At 35.5% G+C, this 14,426-nt stretch overlaps 1 protein-coding gene across 2 annotated transcripts in view; it reads right to left on the reverse strand.

The window, feature by feature from the left end:
* The window catches only part of LOC142351497 (uncharacterized), a 35,911-nt gene extending 23,651 nt beyond the window's left edge, over positions 1-12,260 (reverse strand). The window contains exons 1-3 of one of the 2 annotated variants that reach the window (XM_075403545.1): positions 11,977-12,260; positions 9,371-9,436; positions 4,137-4,429 (exon numbers count right to left, since the gene is read on the reverse strand). In XM_075403545.1, coding sequence (XP_075259660.1) covers positions 4,137-4,429; positions 9,371-9,436; positions 11,977-12,157 — 540 coding nt within the window. In that variant the 5' untranslated portion in view covers positions 12,158-12,260. Of the gene's footprint in view, positions 1-4,118; positions 4,430-9,370; positions 9,437-11,976 lie in introns of both variants that reach the window. The other variant, XM_075403544.1, reaches the window with a different exon arrangement.
* Between the last annotated feature and the right edge of the window lie 2,166 nt (positions 12,261-14,426).

Consider the following 14,426-nt stretch of genomic DNA (forward strand, 5'->3'; position numbering starts at 1 on the left):
GCATATAGGATATCAGAAATCTCTTCTAATTCATTGTTGTTGAAAATTTTCTCATGAAGTGAAGAAGAATACTTAGCTTTTATTTTTAAGAAGCATAATTTTTCAGCTACTTTATCCAAAACTGGTTTCAAATATATTGTTATAAATTATTTTTATATTTTTAAGGCTATAAAAATTAAGCATGTTTGAAACAATTGAAAGGCCACTTCCAAATCTCATTTATTAATTTTTGAGCTCTTCAGCACTGCATAGTTTTCTTTGTTATAAATATTTTATCACGTGGTAGGAGTTTTTCAAATGTGTTTTTAGCCTAATATTTGCACTAACTTGATTTTTGATTGCCTTTAATCCTCAGAAATAATAAATTTATTATTTCTTTCGGAATTGTATAAACTTTTCTGCTTTATCGTAAGCAGAACATTTGTTTAATCAGAATTGAAAAGTTTTTGTTGTTTTTCTCTGCTCGAGTTTTTTTCAGGATTTTTTCTGCCATGCTTAGGCATGCTTTTTTTGCAACTAGATTCACTCATTAAACCTGATTTGGCCGCTTGCTTATACAACTGCCTAAATTCATTTCAATTTCTACATGTAATTTAACTCCTTCGTTTTTACCAGGCCAACACTTGGGAAGGATGCAAGAACAAGCTTCAAAAAAATCGAGACTAATTGGTTTTTTTGATAATTTACGGCACAAAAATGGAATAATTGTGACAATTATTCAAAAAAACTGCTCCAGTTTCCAGTCTTTTGCATTTCTGAAACAAAGTGCTACGGTACGGCTAACAACAGACTTGAAATGAAAAGAGTTCTTCCTGAATATACGCTACGTGGAACTTCTGTTTCTTTAAAGTTGCGAGCGTTTGCTGTTGATTATCTGGATGAAACATAAAAATATGTTAACTTCTTCTTAGACCAAACATTCTTCGGGAGAAAAAAAGAGGTTATGAAAAACAAATAACTAGAAATACTAAGAACTCTTTAATTTGATTACAGAATTTTGATTACAGAAAAATTTCGTTTTTTCAAAGAGATTCAGATAGCTCAATCAAACTGATGAAGATAAAATAAAATTGCATAAAATGCAAAAGAGTTCAAACTTAATGGAAAACTCCATTGATAGTATTTATCATACTTTAAGTGCAGAAAAGTTTTTCCAAATTGAAGGTTACTCGCTCAGGTTTTCCGGTTCCTCTGAAAACTCAATTATTTTCCCCTTTTGTATCTGTTTCAAACTTCAGCTTAAAAATGTCAAAAATTTCAATTGTGATTGTGGGAAAATTCAGTGCCACGCACAATCTATGTTGGATTCAGCTCTTTTTATACAGAAGATTTTTATTGTCATAAAAATTTTCCTGTACACTAATTGATTCAACTGTTATAATTCCAGTTTTGATTGTTTGATGGGTTAGAATATTGACGAGTTTTTCCACATCAAGTATTAAGTGACTGAAAAGATCTTTTGAAAATTTTATTTATCGGAAACGCAAAGAAAGATTCATTTTTTGCGAAGTTGATTTTTATATCAGTGTATCTGAGATATATGAGAGATATTGTGTAATTCCAGAAACCATCAGGAGATGTATTTGTCTATTGTTGTCGTTGACTTTTAGTAGCTTTACCTTATAACTTAGGTAGATCCTTCAAAATTGGATAAAAATATCTAACCACTTTGAATAGGTTCATTCTTTTTTTACCTCCCTCACCCTTGATCATCTATCAATACATACATAAGATACTTGTTGAGCTATTGAGCTAGTTCGTCCTTTGTGTTTTTCATTAATATAAATCCGAGGAAAGATTTTATTTTTCAAAAAAAATCAGTTTGTCTTATCTACTCCCTGATCGAACTTCAAGTCAATATCAGTCTAAATCCAAGTCTTAGTAAAACTATAAAAGTAGCAAACTAAGACTCGGCGGATGATTAATAGGGACGTCCTCTTCTGCTTCAACTGTTAGGTCCATTATCGTTGCTAAAATCTAGGCATACTTCCAAAGACATGAAGTCTGTTGAATTTCTATAAACCTGCTAAACCTTATTTTTTTCTTTATTACCTTAATTTATTCTTTCAATTTCAGGTCCAGCTGTTTTTCCTATTTTTATATCAACCAAGAGTAGGAGTTACGATTGCAAAAAAACTGCAAGTGTTAGAATATGTTTAATATGGGACTTCCAGACAAGTGGTAAGATTTGGAGTGAAATAAAATCAGTTTCTGCGCTTTCATTTGACCTTTAGTGTATCATCACTAAATGATTCAAGCTTCTTTCGAGCGCAAGTTATTTCTTCTAAGCACATCAAACTTAAGCGCAGACGGACGCACACCTAGACTAAAAAATAAAGAGAGATGCATAATGTTCTTAACAAGTTCTGAACAAAAATTGAATAAATTATTGTTCCAGTATGCTTGTGAACTTGGAGTGTTTTATTTTTTTTTTGATAATTTGACGAATTTGATTGTATTGGAGCGCTCTCTTTCTTACATATCGATGAAAAGTTTTGGTGGAGCCTCTTTTTTACTTCTTTATCGATAGTTCAGCGTTCACCTAAGCCAGATGTAAAAATCAATGATGAACGTGAAAACCAAGTGTTTCGGCTGATCAAATTGAAGAGCAGAGAGGAGAGAGTGTTTTGTTGTTTAGCCAGCGTTTTTTTTATAAAAGCCAGAATAGTCAGTTTGAATTTATTTTCGCTCTTTCGCTAAGCGAGCAAATCACATGTGGCAATTTTGCAGCAGTTTTTTAAGTTTTTTGTTGAGTTTTCCAGATAAACTGGTTTTTATACGCCCTACCCTAAAAACGAGTAACTGTACAATTGAGAGCATTTTTAACCACGTCAATCATGTATTAGATTTGTTTATGCAAAAATGAGCAGTTTTTGTGATTTCGCCTTTTCTTGCGATTTTTGTTTTAAGTATCCTTTTTTACTACAATAAGTTTTTGAACTAGTTTTTTTTAATCTTATTATTTCGTTAATGTCAATTTAAGCCTGTTTTGGTTGCAAAAAAGCCGACAAAAAAATTTATCTTTTTGGAGGTTTTTGCCTAAATTGGTGTCCCGCTCTGACGTTCAGCAATTCTTTTATGATAATTTGTTTAATTAAGCTGGTTTCTAAAGTTATATTCACTAAGTGAACACAAATTAAAATTTTATAGCACATTTTCATTACATAGTTACGTCAACTCTGCAATTTTTCTGTAGTTTTTACATTTTCGCAATTTAAGTGTTATCAATTGCCCCTAAGATTTGTTTATGGGCCCAATGAATAAGTAAAAATTGTTTTTAAGATGTATTGAAAACTTAATTTTTAGAGAATTTTAGAGAAACTACTTTGAATATTTCAAACCTTTCTTTTTGATTTTTTTTTCAAATTTTGCCTATCATTTTTTTTCTTTTTTGCTCAAGTTTTCTTTCTTTCTTTTCAGATGTCATTTTTCTCATCAATTGAATAGAATTGTTTTAAAAAATGGTTATGGCGTCGCATGTTTTGGAAATTTCCCGGGACAATATTTATTTTATTTTTCCCAGTTATTTTGTTTCCTCAGTTTGTTGTTTCACACTGAATGGTATAAAAAGGTAAAACTGGAGTCCTTGGGCTATGTGTTCCTTTTTAAGATCTGTTTACACGTTTACATGCTTTTTGAAGTCAAACTGCAAATTGATTCTGGTCACGCCGAACCAGCAAGTGGAGCAAACAATGGAATGATTTTGTGATGCGAGTGGATTTTTCACACTACTGTTTAAAGTTGAGAGAGAGAACGGTGTTTGAACTAAATTTCGTTTCCCCGATTGTTATTATTGATCCCATGCACCAAATTGACTCTGATTTTCAATACTTTTCTTCAATACTTCTTTTCAAAGGATTTGTTTCTGAGTGGTTTTGGCAATCCAATGATTGTCCATTCTAGGTCTCGTTTTTGTTTAGTCAATGAAAAATGAAAGTCATTCTTCCTGCTATTTTTGTTATATTTCATTCTGAAATGAAATTTACAAGTTTTTGTTAATTATCTATCTAATTGCTTTTGTATTTTGCAGGCGCTTGGACATCCGAAATAGTTTGTTTTCAAGAAGCAAACAAGCAATCAAAGCCAACATTACAAAATCAACTAAAAAATCCGCTTGCTTTGTCATTGAATGAGACCTTGCGGGACACTTTGCTAGCTGTGAATCCTCCTTTGGAGAGGGAACCCCGCGATCCCATAGATGGGAAAGACTTCTTATTAGCTTGGGATCCCTTCATTGCTCCCGAACCACCAGCTGACATGGATCCACCTGGAGCGGCAGCTGATCCGCTCAGAGGAGCCGCCGATCCGCCTGGTGCGGCTGATCCACTGAGTGGAGCTGCTGATCCGCCTGGTGCGGCTGATCCACTGAGTGGAGCTGCCGATCCGCCTGGTGCAGCTGCCGATCCACCGGATAGAGCTGCTGATCCACCTAAAAATTTGTGTCCATGTAATTTACTAGCCTTGAGAAAGAACAGGAGAATGGAAAAGATTGATTTCTTGAACATAAATAAGCGTAGCCACAACCTATAATATGAAAAGTAATGTTTAAAAAATATGGAAAATTTAGTTTGAAAATTATAGAAAATAAAGTAAAAGTATGTTTGGGTTGTCTGATATTGCTCAATATTTTTACCGGAACATTAAGCATTCCAAGAAGCAAATTCTTAAACATCACAATTTTATTACTAATACGCACTAAACTAGAAAAGATCGTTATTTTATAATTTTTCAACTTTTGCGTTAGCTGGTTGGAAATATACCTGCTGGTTGAGATAGCGATCCAGGCCCTCCCAGAGACCCAGCTCCTGCATCTGCTCCATTGGGATCTGCAAAAATACCGACAAATTAAAGTTGCACTCCGTCTGGGGTGCTGAAAAACAAATCACACGTTATTAACAAAATGAGATTATTAAAAAGAAGTTTTCACACATCTGTAGGAACTTGCGACCGATTTTTACCTAAACTTAGGTCGTCCAATATTAGTGGCTAAATTTTTTGCAAACTCAAAAATTTTTACAACAAAATGCAATATAAAAAATTGGGATGTATTCTTTTTGTACCCCCGAGCTCAGTGGGTGCTTATTATTTCTTCCCCCAGACGAAAGTGTCATATTTTTACATAATGATTGCAATCCCACTGTGATTGGGGCTCTGTAGCTGGGAGAAGGGGGTACCAAACGTACAGGGGGTACAAACAAAAAAAAAATCCAAAGATTGTACAGAAGATAAAGTTTAAATCAAGAAAAGAGAATCTAATTGAGTTAATTTGTATAAATGTTAATTTGTATGCTTGAATTAAGCTGTCTTAATCCAATAATAAAAATACACTTTTGCAATAACTTCCAGCTCAGAGACTAAGTGCACTTTTTCTCTGCTCGCCATTGCTTTTTTGGCAGCTCATAAGCGATATGCATACGTTAGAAAAAATATCTAGTTATCTGGTGAATTCATTGCCCTAATAGGACATAACGCTTATGTCCGAATACCGGTCAAAGGACCCGAGAGGGACCAGTTTTCAAAAATTTTTAGAAAAAAAGGCATGGGCATTTTTGTCGAAAAGGGATCTTTTCCGTTTGTGCCATCCCCCCCCTGTGTTTCATAAAACATATATTCCCACAAAGCTGGGAGGCGGGGACAGGATATAATTTTTCACACGGGTTAGAGCAATTAGTTTCATTTTTGGAACACCTGGTAGTAGCATATTTTAGGGAGGGTACTATTTTGGATCGGTCAGCTCACCTTCGGTCGTTTTGTTGCATAAAATTTAATGCAGTTTCGTGAACTTAAAATTTTGTTTTCAGTTTGAGTATACTCAAAAATCAACTTGTATTACCACCACATCAAAGTTTTGAAAGATGTTTCGGACCTTTTCCTTTTGTGCCATTCCCCACGCCCCCAGCTTAATGGGTGCATACTTCTTGAAACACCCACCCACCCCCACCCCCCCTCTCTCTCCCCGAGACACCTGCTATAGTTTTACATTATGAATTACTATGTAAAGACACGTGCTCTGTAATGGGGGGGGCTCAAACGGAAGAGATCCCAATTATCTTTTTAAAATGTTTTTCATATATCTTATATGACAATTTAGGTCTTGATTTTACTATTAGAAATAATTTGATTGTCTATCTACTAAAACAAGGTAAGGTAATTTAACCATTTTGCTATTTTTTATCCTTAAAGTTATTTTTTAGTTTCCACATTCCTATTGATTCTCAGGATTTTTTACGTTTGTGCTCCCCCCCCGTACTTTATGCACCTCCCACTTACAGGTGCAAGTACATATTAAACTATTCTATAAAAATATGGCACAGAGTACGTGGCATTACATAGTAAATCATTATTTACGCACACACACACACACAGAAAATTATAGCCCCCCCATTATGGTATGTTCACCATGACTGGGGGTCTATAGGTTATCTGACCACTAGGGGGGTTTAAAATGGGAATGACCCGAAAAATCTGAAAAAACGACTAATTTTCTTAAAGAAAAATTCAACAGAAAAATGTTATCTCGTAATTGAAGATTACACGCACTGTCAGATTTCGTGCTCATATGACAAATTTTAAGACAATGGTATTAGATGCCCTACTGAGAAAATTGTTCTATTTGTCTTCCCCTGCAACAATTTTTGGTTCTATTCTGTTAAAACGGCTGATTTCTTGTAGAGAACGCGGAGAGTCAACCTCATATGAAAAATAAAGTTTAAAAAATATGGAAAATTTAGTTTGAAAATTATAGAAAATAAAGTAAAAGTATGTTTGGGTTGTCTGATATTGCTCAATATTTTTACCGGAACATTAAGCATTCCAAGAAGCAAATTCTTAAACATCACAATTTTATTACTAATACGCACTAAACTAGAAAAGATCGTTATTTTATAATTTTTCAACTTTTGCGTTAGCTGGTTGGAAATATACCTGCTGGTTGAGATAGCGATCCAGGCCCTCCCAGAGACCCAGCTCCTGCATCTGCTCCATTGGGATCTGCAAAAATACCGACAAATTAAAGTTGCACTCCGTCTGGGGTGCTGAAAAACAAATCACACGTTATTAACAAAATGAGATTATTAAAAAGAAGTTTTCACACATCTGTAGGAACTTGCGACCGATTTTTACCTAAACTTAGGTCGTCCAATATTAGTGGCCAAATTTTTTGCAAACTCAAAAATATTTACGACAAAATGCAATATAAAAAATTGGGATGTTTTCTTTTTGTACCCCCGAGCTCAGTGGGTGCTTATTATTTCTTCCCCCAGACGAACGTGTAATATTTTTACATAATGATTGCCAACCCACTGTGATTGGGGCTCTGTAGCTGGGAGAAGGGGGTACCAAACGTACAGGGGGTACAAACAAAAAAAAATCCAAAGATTGTACAGAAGATAAAGTTTAAATCAAGAAAAGAGAATCTAATTGAGTTAATTTGTATAAATGTTAATTTGTATGCTTGAATTAAGCTGTTTTAATCCAATAATAAAAATAAACTTTTGCAATAACTTCCAGCTCAGAGACTAAGTGCACTTTTTCTCTGCTCGCCATTGCTTTTTTGGCAGCTCATAAGCGATATGCATACGTTAGAAAAAATATCTAGTTATCTGATGAATTCATTGCCCTAATAGGACATAACGCTTATGTCCGAATACCAGTCAAAGGACCCGAGAGGGACCAGTTTTCAAAAATTTTTAGAAAAAAAGGCATGGGCATTTTTGTTGAAAAGGGATCTTTTCCGTTTGTGCCATCCCCCCCCCCTGTGTTTCATAAAACATATATTCCCACAAAGCTGGGAGGCGGGGACAGGATATAATTTTTCACACGGGTTAGAGCAATTAGTTTCATTTTTGGAACACCTGGTAGTAGCATATTTTTGGGAGGGTATTTTTGGATCGGTCAGCTCACCTTCGGTCGTTTTGTTGCATAAAATTTAATGCAGTTTCGTGAACTTAAAATTTTGTTTTCAGTTTGAGTATACTCAAAAATCAACTTGTATTACCACCACATCAAAGTTTTGAAAGATGTTTCGGACCTTTTCCTTTTGTGCCATTCCCCACGCCCCCAGCTTAATGGGTGCATACTTCTTGAAACACCCACCCACCCCCACCCCCCCCCCCCCCCCTCTCTCCCCGAGACACCTGCTATAGTTTTACATTATGAATTACTATGTAAAGGCACGTGCTCTGTAATGGGGGGGGCACAAACGGAAGAGATCCCAATTATCTTTTTAAAATGTTTTTCATATATCTTATATGACAAGTTAGGTCTTGATTTTACTATTAGAAAAAATTTGATTGTCTATCTACTAAAACAAGGTAAGGTAATTTAACCATTTTGCTATTTTTTATCCTTAAACTTATTTTTAGTTTCCACATTCCTATTGATCCTCAGTATTTTTTACGTTTGTGCTCCCCCCAGTACTTTATGCACCTCCCACTTACAGGTGCAAGTACATATTAAACTATTCTATAAAAATATGGCACAGAGTACGTGGCATTACATAGTAAATCATTATGTAAAAATATGGCACATGCTTCTAGGGGGTGCAAATAATATGCACCCAGTAAGCTGGGGGGGACAGAAACAAACGGAGTTGATCCGATTCGTAAACTGTTCCAATTTTACAGTTGTGATTACTATCCAGTCATTGCATTACCAGTTACTTCTCAGAAACGAATATAAGCAGATCGGGAGTTTTTTCTCATCTCATGTTTTTGAGAGACGTTTTTTTCAGATCTTTATTGCTCAATTAAATTGAAAAATCGGATCTTTCCTGTATAGCCCCCCCCCCCCCACGCACACACACACACAGAAAATTATAGCCCCCCCCCCCCATTATGGTATGTTCACCATGACTGGGGGTCTATAGGTTATCTGACCACTAAGGGGGTTTAAAATGGGAATGACCCAAAAAATCTAAAAACGACCAATATTCTTAAAGAAAAATTCAACAGAAAAATGTTATCTCGTAATTGAAGATTACACGCACTGTCAGATTTCGTGCTCATATGACAAATTTTAAGACAATGGAATTAGATGCCCTACTGAGAAAATTGTTCTATTTGTCTTCCCCTGCAACAATTTTTGGTTCTATTCTGTTAAAACGGCTGATTTCTTGTAGAGAACGCGGAGAGTCAACCTCATATGAAAAATAAAGTTTAAAAAAGATGGAAAATTAAAATTGAAAATTATAGAAAATAAAGTAAAAGTATGTTTGGGTTGTCTGATATTGCTCAATATTTTTACCGGAACATTAAGCATTCCAAGAAGCAAATTCTTAAACATTACAATTTTATTACCAATACGCACTAAACTAAAAAAGATCATTATTTTCTAATTTTTCAACCTTTGCGTTGGCTGGTTGGAAATATACCTGCTGGTTGAGATAGCGATCCAGGCCCTCCCAGAGACCCAGCTCCTGCATCTGCTCCATTGGGATCTGCAAAAATACCGACAAATTAAAGTTGCACTCCGTCTGGGGTGCTGAAAAACAAATCACACGTTATTAACAAAATGAGATTATTAAAAAGAAGTTTTCACACATCTGTAGGAACTTGCGACCGATTTTTACCTAAAATTAGGTCGTCCAATATTAGTGGCTAAATTTTTTGCAAACTCAAAAATTTTTACAACAAAATGCAATATAAAAAATTGGGATGTTTTCTTTTTGTACCCCCGAGCTCAGTGGGTGCTTATTATTTCTTCCCCCAGACGAAAGTGTCATATTTTTACATAATGATTGCAATCCCACTGTGATTGGGGCTGTGTAGCTGGGAGAAGGGGGTACCAAACGTACAGGGGATACAAACAGAAAAAATCCAAAGATTGTAGAGAAGATAACGTTTAAATCAAGAAAAGAGAATCTAATTGAGTTAATTTGTATAAATTTTAATTTGTATGCTTGAATTAAGCTGTCTTAATCCAATAATAAAAATACACTTTTGCAATAACTTCCAGCTCAGAGTCTAAGTCCACTTTTTCTCTGCTCGCCATTGCTTTTTTGGCAGCTCATAAGCGATATGCATACGTTAGAAAAAATATCTAGTTATCTGGTGAATTCATTGCCCTAATAGGACATAACGCTTATGTCCGAAAACCGGTCAAAGGACCCGAGAGGGACCAGTTTTCAAAAATTTTTAGAAAAAAAGGCATGGGCATTTTTGTCGAAAAGGGATCTTTTCCGTTTGTGCCATCCCCCCCCCCCCTGTGTTTCATAAAATATATATTCCCACAAAGCTGGGAGGCGGGGACAGGATATAATTTTTCACACGGGTTAGAGCAATTAGTTTCATTTTTGGAACACCTGGTAGTAGCATATTTTTGGGAGGGTACTATTTTGGATCGGTCAGCTCACCTTCGGTCGTTTTGTTGGATAAAATTTAATGCAGTTTCGTGAACTTAAAATTTTGTTTTCAGTTTGAGTATACTCAAAAATCAACTTGTATTACCACCACATCAAAGTTTTGAAAGATGTTTCGGACCTTTTCCTTTTGTGCCATTCCCCACGCCCCCAGCTTAATGGTTGCATACTTCTTGAAACAACCACCCACCCCCACGCCCTCCCCCCACCCCTCTCTCTCCCCGAGACACCTGCTATAGTTTTACATTATGAATTACTATGTAAAGACACGTGCTCTGTAATGGGGGGCACAAACGGAAGAGATCCCAATTATCTTTTTAAACTGTTTTTCATATATCTTATATGACAAGTTAGGTCTTGATTTTACTAATAGAAATAATTTGATTGTCTATCTACTAAAACAAGGTAAGGTAATTTAACCATTTTGCTATTTTTTATCCTTAAACTTATTTTTTAGTTTCCACATTCCTATTGATTCTCAGGATTTTTTACGTTTGTGCTCCCCCCCCAGTACTTTATGCACCTCCCACTTACAGGTGCAAGTACATATTAAACTAATATATAAAAATATGGCACAGAGTACGTGGCATTACATAGTAAACCTTTATGTAAAAATATGGCACATGCTTCTAGGGGGTGCAAATAATATGCACCCAGTAAGCTGGGGGGGACAGAAACAAACGGAGTTGATCCGATTCGTAAACTGTTCCAATTTTACAGTTGTGATTACTATCCAGTCATTGCATTACCAGTTACTTCTCAGAAACGAATATAAGCAGATCGGGAGTTTTTTCTCATCTCATGTTTTTGAGAGACGTTTTTTTTCAGATCTTTATTGCTCAATTAAATTGAAAAATCGGATCTTTCCTGTATAGCCCCCCCCCCCCACGCACACACACACACAGAAAATTATAGCCCCCCCATTATGGTATGTTCACCATGACTGGGGGTCTATAGGTTATCTGACCACTAAGGGGGTTTAAAATGGGAATGACCCAAAAAATCTAAAAACGACCAATATTCTTAAAGAAAAATTCAACAGAAAAATGTTATCTCGTAATTGAAGATTACACGCACTGTCAGATTTCGTGCTCATATGACAAATTTTAAGACAATGGTATTAGATGCCCTACTGAGAAAATTGTTCTATTTGTCTTCCCCTGCAACAATTTTTGGTTCTATTCTGTTCCCCCCCCCCCCCCAGCTTAGTGAGCTTATATCTTTTACGCCCCAAGACGCACGTGCTATTTCTTACATAGTAATGTGCAATATAACAACATATAATTTGTAACTGGGAACGTAAAACACTGGGGGGGGGGCAAACAGAAAAGATCCCAATTTTTTATCATTACTCCGTGGTAACAAACTAAAGAGGTTTTCCAGACGAATAACTGTTTGCATAACCAGGGAGGGAGCATACTCGGATACTCTGCCGAAGGGAGAGGAAGCAAATGCATCCCCCCAAGCTTAGAGCATATGAATTTTAGACCCACCAAGACGAATGTGCTTTTTTATTGTTTTTTTAACATTTTGACGTCTATAACAACCCTTAATTTATAAATGTGGGGATAAGAAATCATTGGGGGCCAAAAAAGAACAGATGCAAATCCTCTAGTGACCTATTGAAGCGCCCACAGATTTGGATCCTTTTCCATTGTTTGCTGCAGAGAGTGACCCCTTTCCCTCATCCATTCCACCCACCTCCGGAACAGACCCACTCTCTCCACTTCCCTTTTTGGGACTCTTACTCAGGAAACTGCTGATTTTGCCACTCATCTTCGAATCTTCTTTCTTGGACATTTTCCCAGTCGTTCCGCGGAAAGATTCCTCTGTTAAAAATGTCTTTCTTTCAAATCGCCGTCTAGCGCAGTTTTGAGCACTGTTTTTGTTTTTGTCGTTTGTATCCGCGTGACTTTTGATCTCTTCTTTCGTATACGCTTCTCATTTTCAATTCTCTTCAAGGCTCTTTGTAACGCGGAGGTTTCGAAATGCTCACAAATCCGTCAAATACTGCTATAAAAGAACTAAATCTTGACCAGGTTAATGTCTCAATGACTACTATCTGCTAGTCTCCAGGGCTGTTGTTAATCGTTTTTTAACATTTTTTTTAAATTCATTAGACGTCTTGTAGTTTCTTTCGGATGCCTTTTGGCCCGGGTCGAGGTGTCACCGCCATTCAACGCAAAATTATGTAAGATAAGCGGTGAATGCGAAAAATTTTGTAAGGTAATCGGTGAATGCGGTGAAATTACATAAATTAGGCGGTGAATGCGGAGAAAAAACCTTTATCGCCTGGTAGCGGTGAAAGTACATAAATTCACCGCTTGGAAAAAAGTGTTGAAATTTTGTGAGAACAGCAGTGAATGCGGTGAAATTACATATTTTAGCGGTGAATTGTGGTGAAATTTTGTAAAATCACCGCTTACTCTAGCGATGATCTTACATAATTTCACCGCATTCACCGCATTTCAACGCAAAATTTTGTACAAAATTTGCGGTGAAAAAACTGACTTTCACCGCTTATATTACCTATTTTTTTCGATTTTTTCTCGACCCGGGGGATGGTAATATTGTAAGAACCTTAAAAATTTCGGATTTTAATCTTGCATTAGTCTTGCAAGTTTAAAATGTTGATCTCATAGTTTTTATGGCTTTGAGCAAATATTTTTGTAAATTTTTATGTTCTCCGTATGTTGTGCTTCAACTTGTTGTACTTTCTGTAGTCCAATGACATAGTCCTGCCAATCAGACATCCAATTGGATTCTGCAAGAGCTATAGGCAATTGTAGACAATGCTTTCGGTTGCTATTTGATGTCTCTTATGACTTTGAATAAAATTGTTTTAAGAACATGTCTACGTATTTTTCAACTTTGCCAATATTTTTTCCTAGTTCACTTATCTTATAACGTAATCCTATCAGTAAAAAAAGGCGGAAACACATACAATGTGAGTTGTAAATTAATGTTTGTAATGCTTTCTTGGATTCGATGCTACGAGTTTTCAAGAAAAAATTATTTTATTTATATTTGCACATTTTTTAGGTTCAATTTTTGCTTTGTCGAATTGTTTTTTTACTGAAAAACCCAAATGAATAAATCCCAAATTAGAAGACTGCGCAGCGTTGCCAAAAAGGGCAACTGAATATGTTCGTAGTGTTTGCTTAATAGTTTATGTTTTATGGGCTGATATACAGTTATCTCTCAATTTTTAGTGTTTTTTTATTTTGGCTATGTTTGTCATTCTTTTTGAATGTTGTATAACATATACCTGATAAAAATATGTCTTAATATGCCTCCCCAAGACGTTGAATTGAATTTAACTTACCGATTTCAACTTTTAGCGTATAGTTTTAAGGTCGTTCAAAAGTCTTCAAACAAAATTAAAGAATGTTTTCCACTGTCCTTTTTTGCAATTTTTGTCATCGTGTAACTCAACCTTATTATTAGGAAAGTTTTTGACTACTTCAATTGATTTGAACACCAAACCCTCTATTGCTTATTTGTTTTGACTGATGCCTTCAAACCTTTTTTTTCGTGAGAAATTTTCCAGTCTTTTCTACTTCTCAATTTTTTTGTATTTCTTTTCGTTGTCTTTTCTGCGTAGTAATTTTATAAGGAAGACCCTTTGATCTTGAGATGAGAAGCAAAAAATTGCATACAGTCCCTGCAAACAAATCTATAATTAATCGCAATTCCTTTAACAGTGAGTGATTTCGTACAATTGTTTAAGAGATTTTTTCTGTCTATATTTAATGTCATTGTGTAGTTCTGTGACCTATTCTCATTTTTAACATGCGCAATCGACTTCCTGAGTTGTTGCAAGTTAATCCATCTCCATCAGATGAAATCTTATGTCTATTATGACTTTTGAAAACATCTTTGATTGTTGTTTTCTTTTTAAATCATAACTTTGAAAATTTGCGCACCTGAAAAATATCAATGTTTCCAGTGACAAACTTATGGTCTTAACAACTTCAATGCCTTATTTGCTCAAAGTTTTCTGTCTTGGTTTTGCAAACGCTCAGTTTTGCGGTCTTTGTCCTTATTTTTCTGGTCGTATGACGAAGCT

The sequence above is a fragment of the Convolutriloba macropyga genome, chromosome 13 (genome assembly GCF_964194025.1).
Source record: "Convolutriloba macropyga chromosome 13, txConMacr16.3, whole genome shotgun sequence".
NCBI classification, from domain to species: Eukaryota; Metazoa; Xenacoelomorpha; order Acoela; family Convolutidae; genus Convolutriloba; species Convolutriloba macropyga.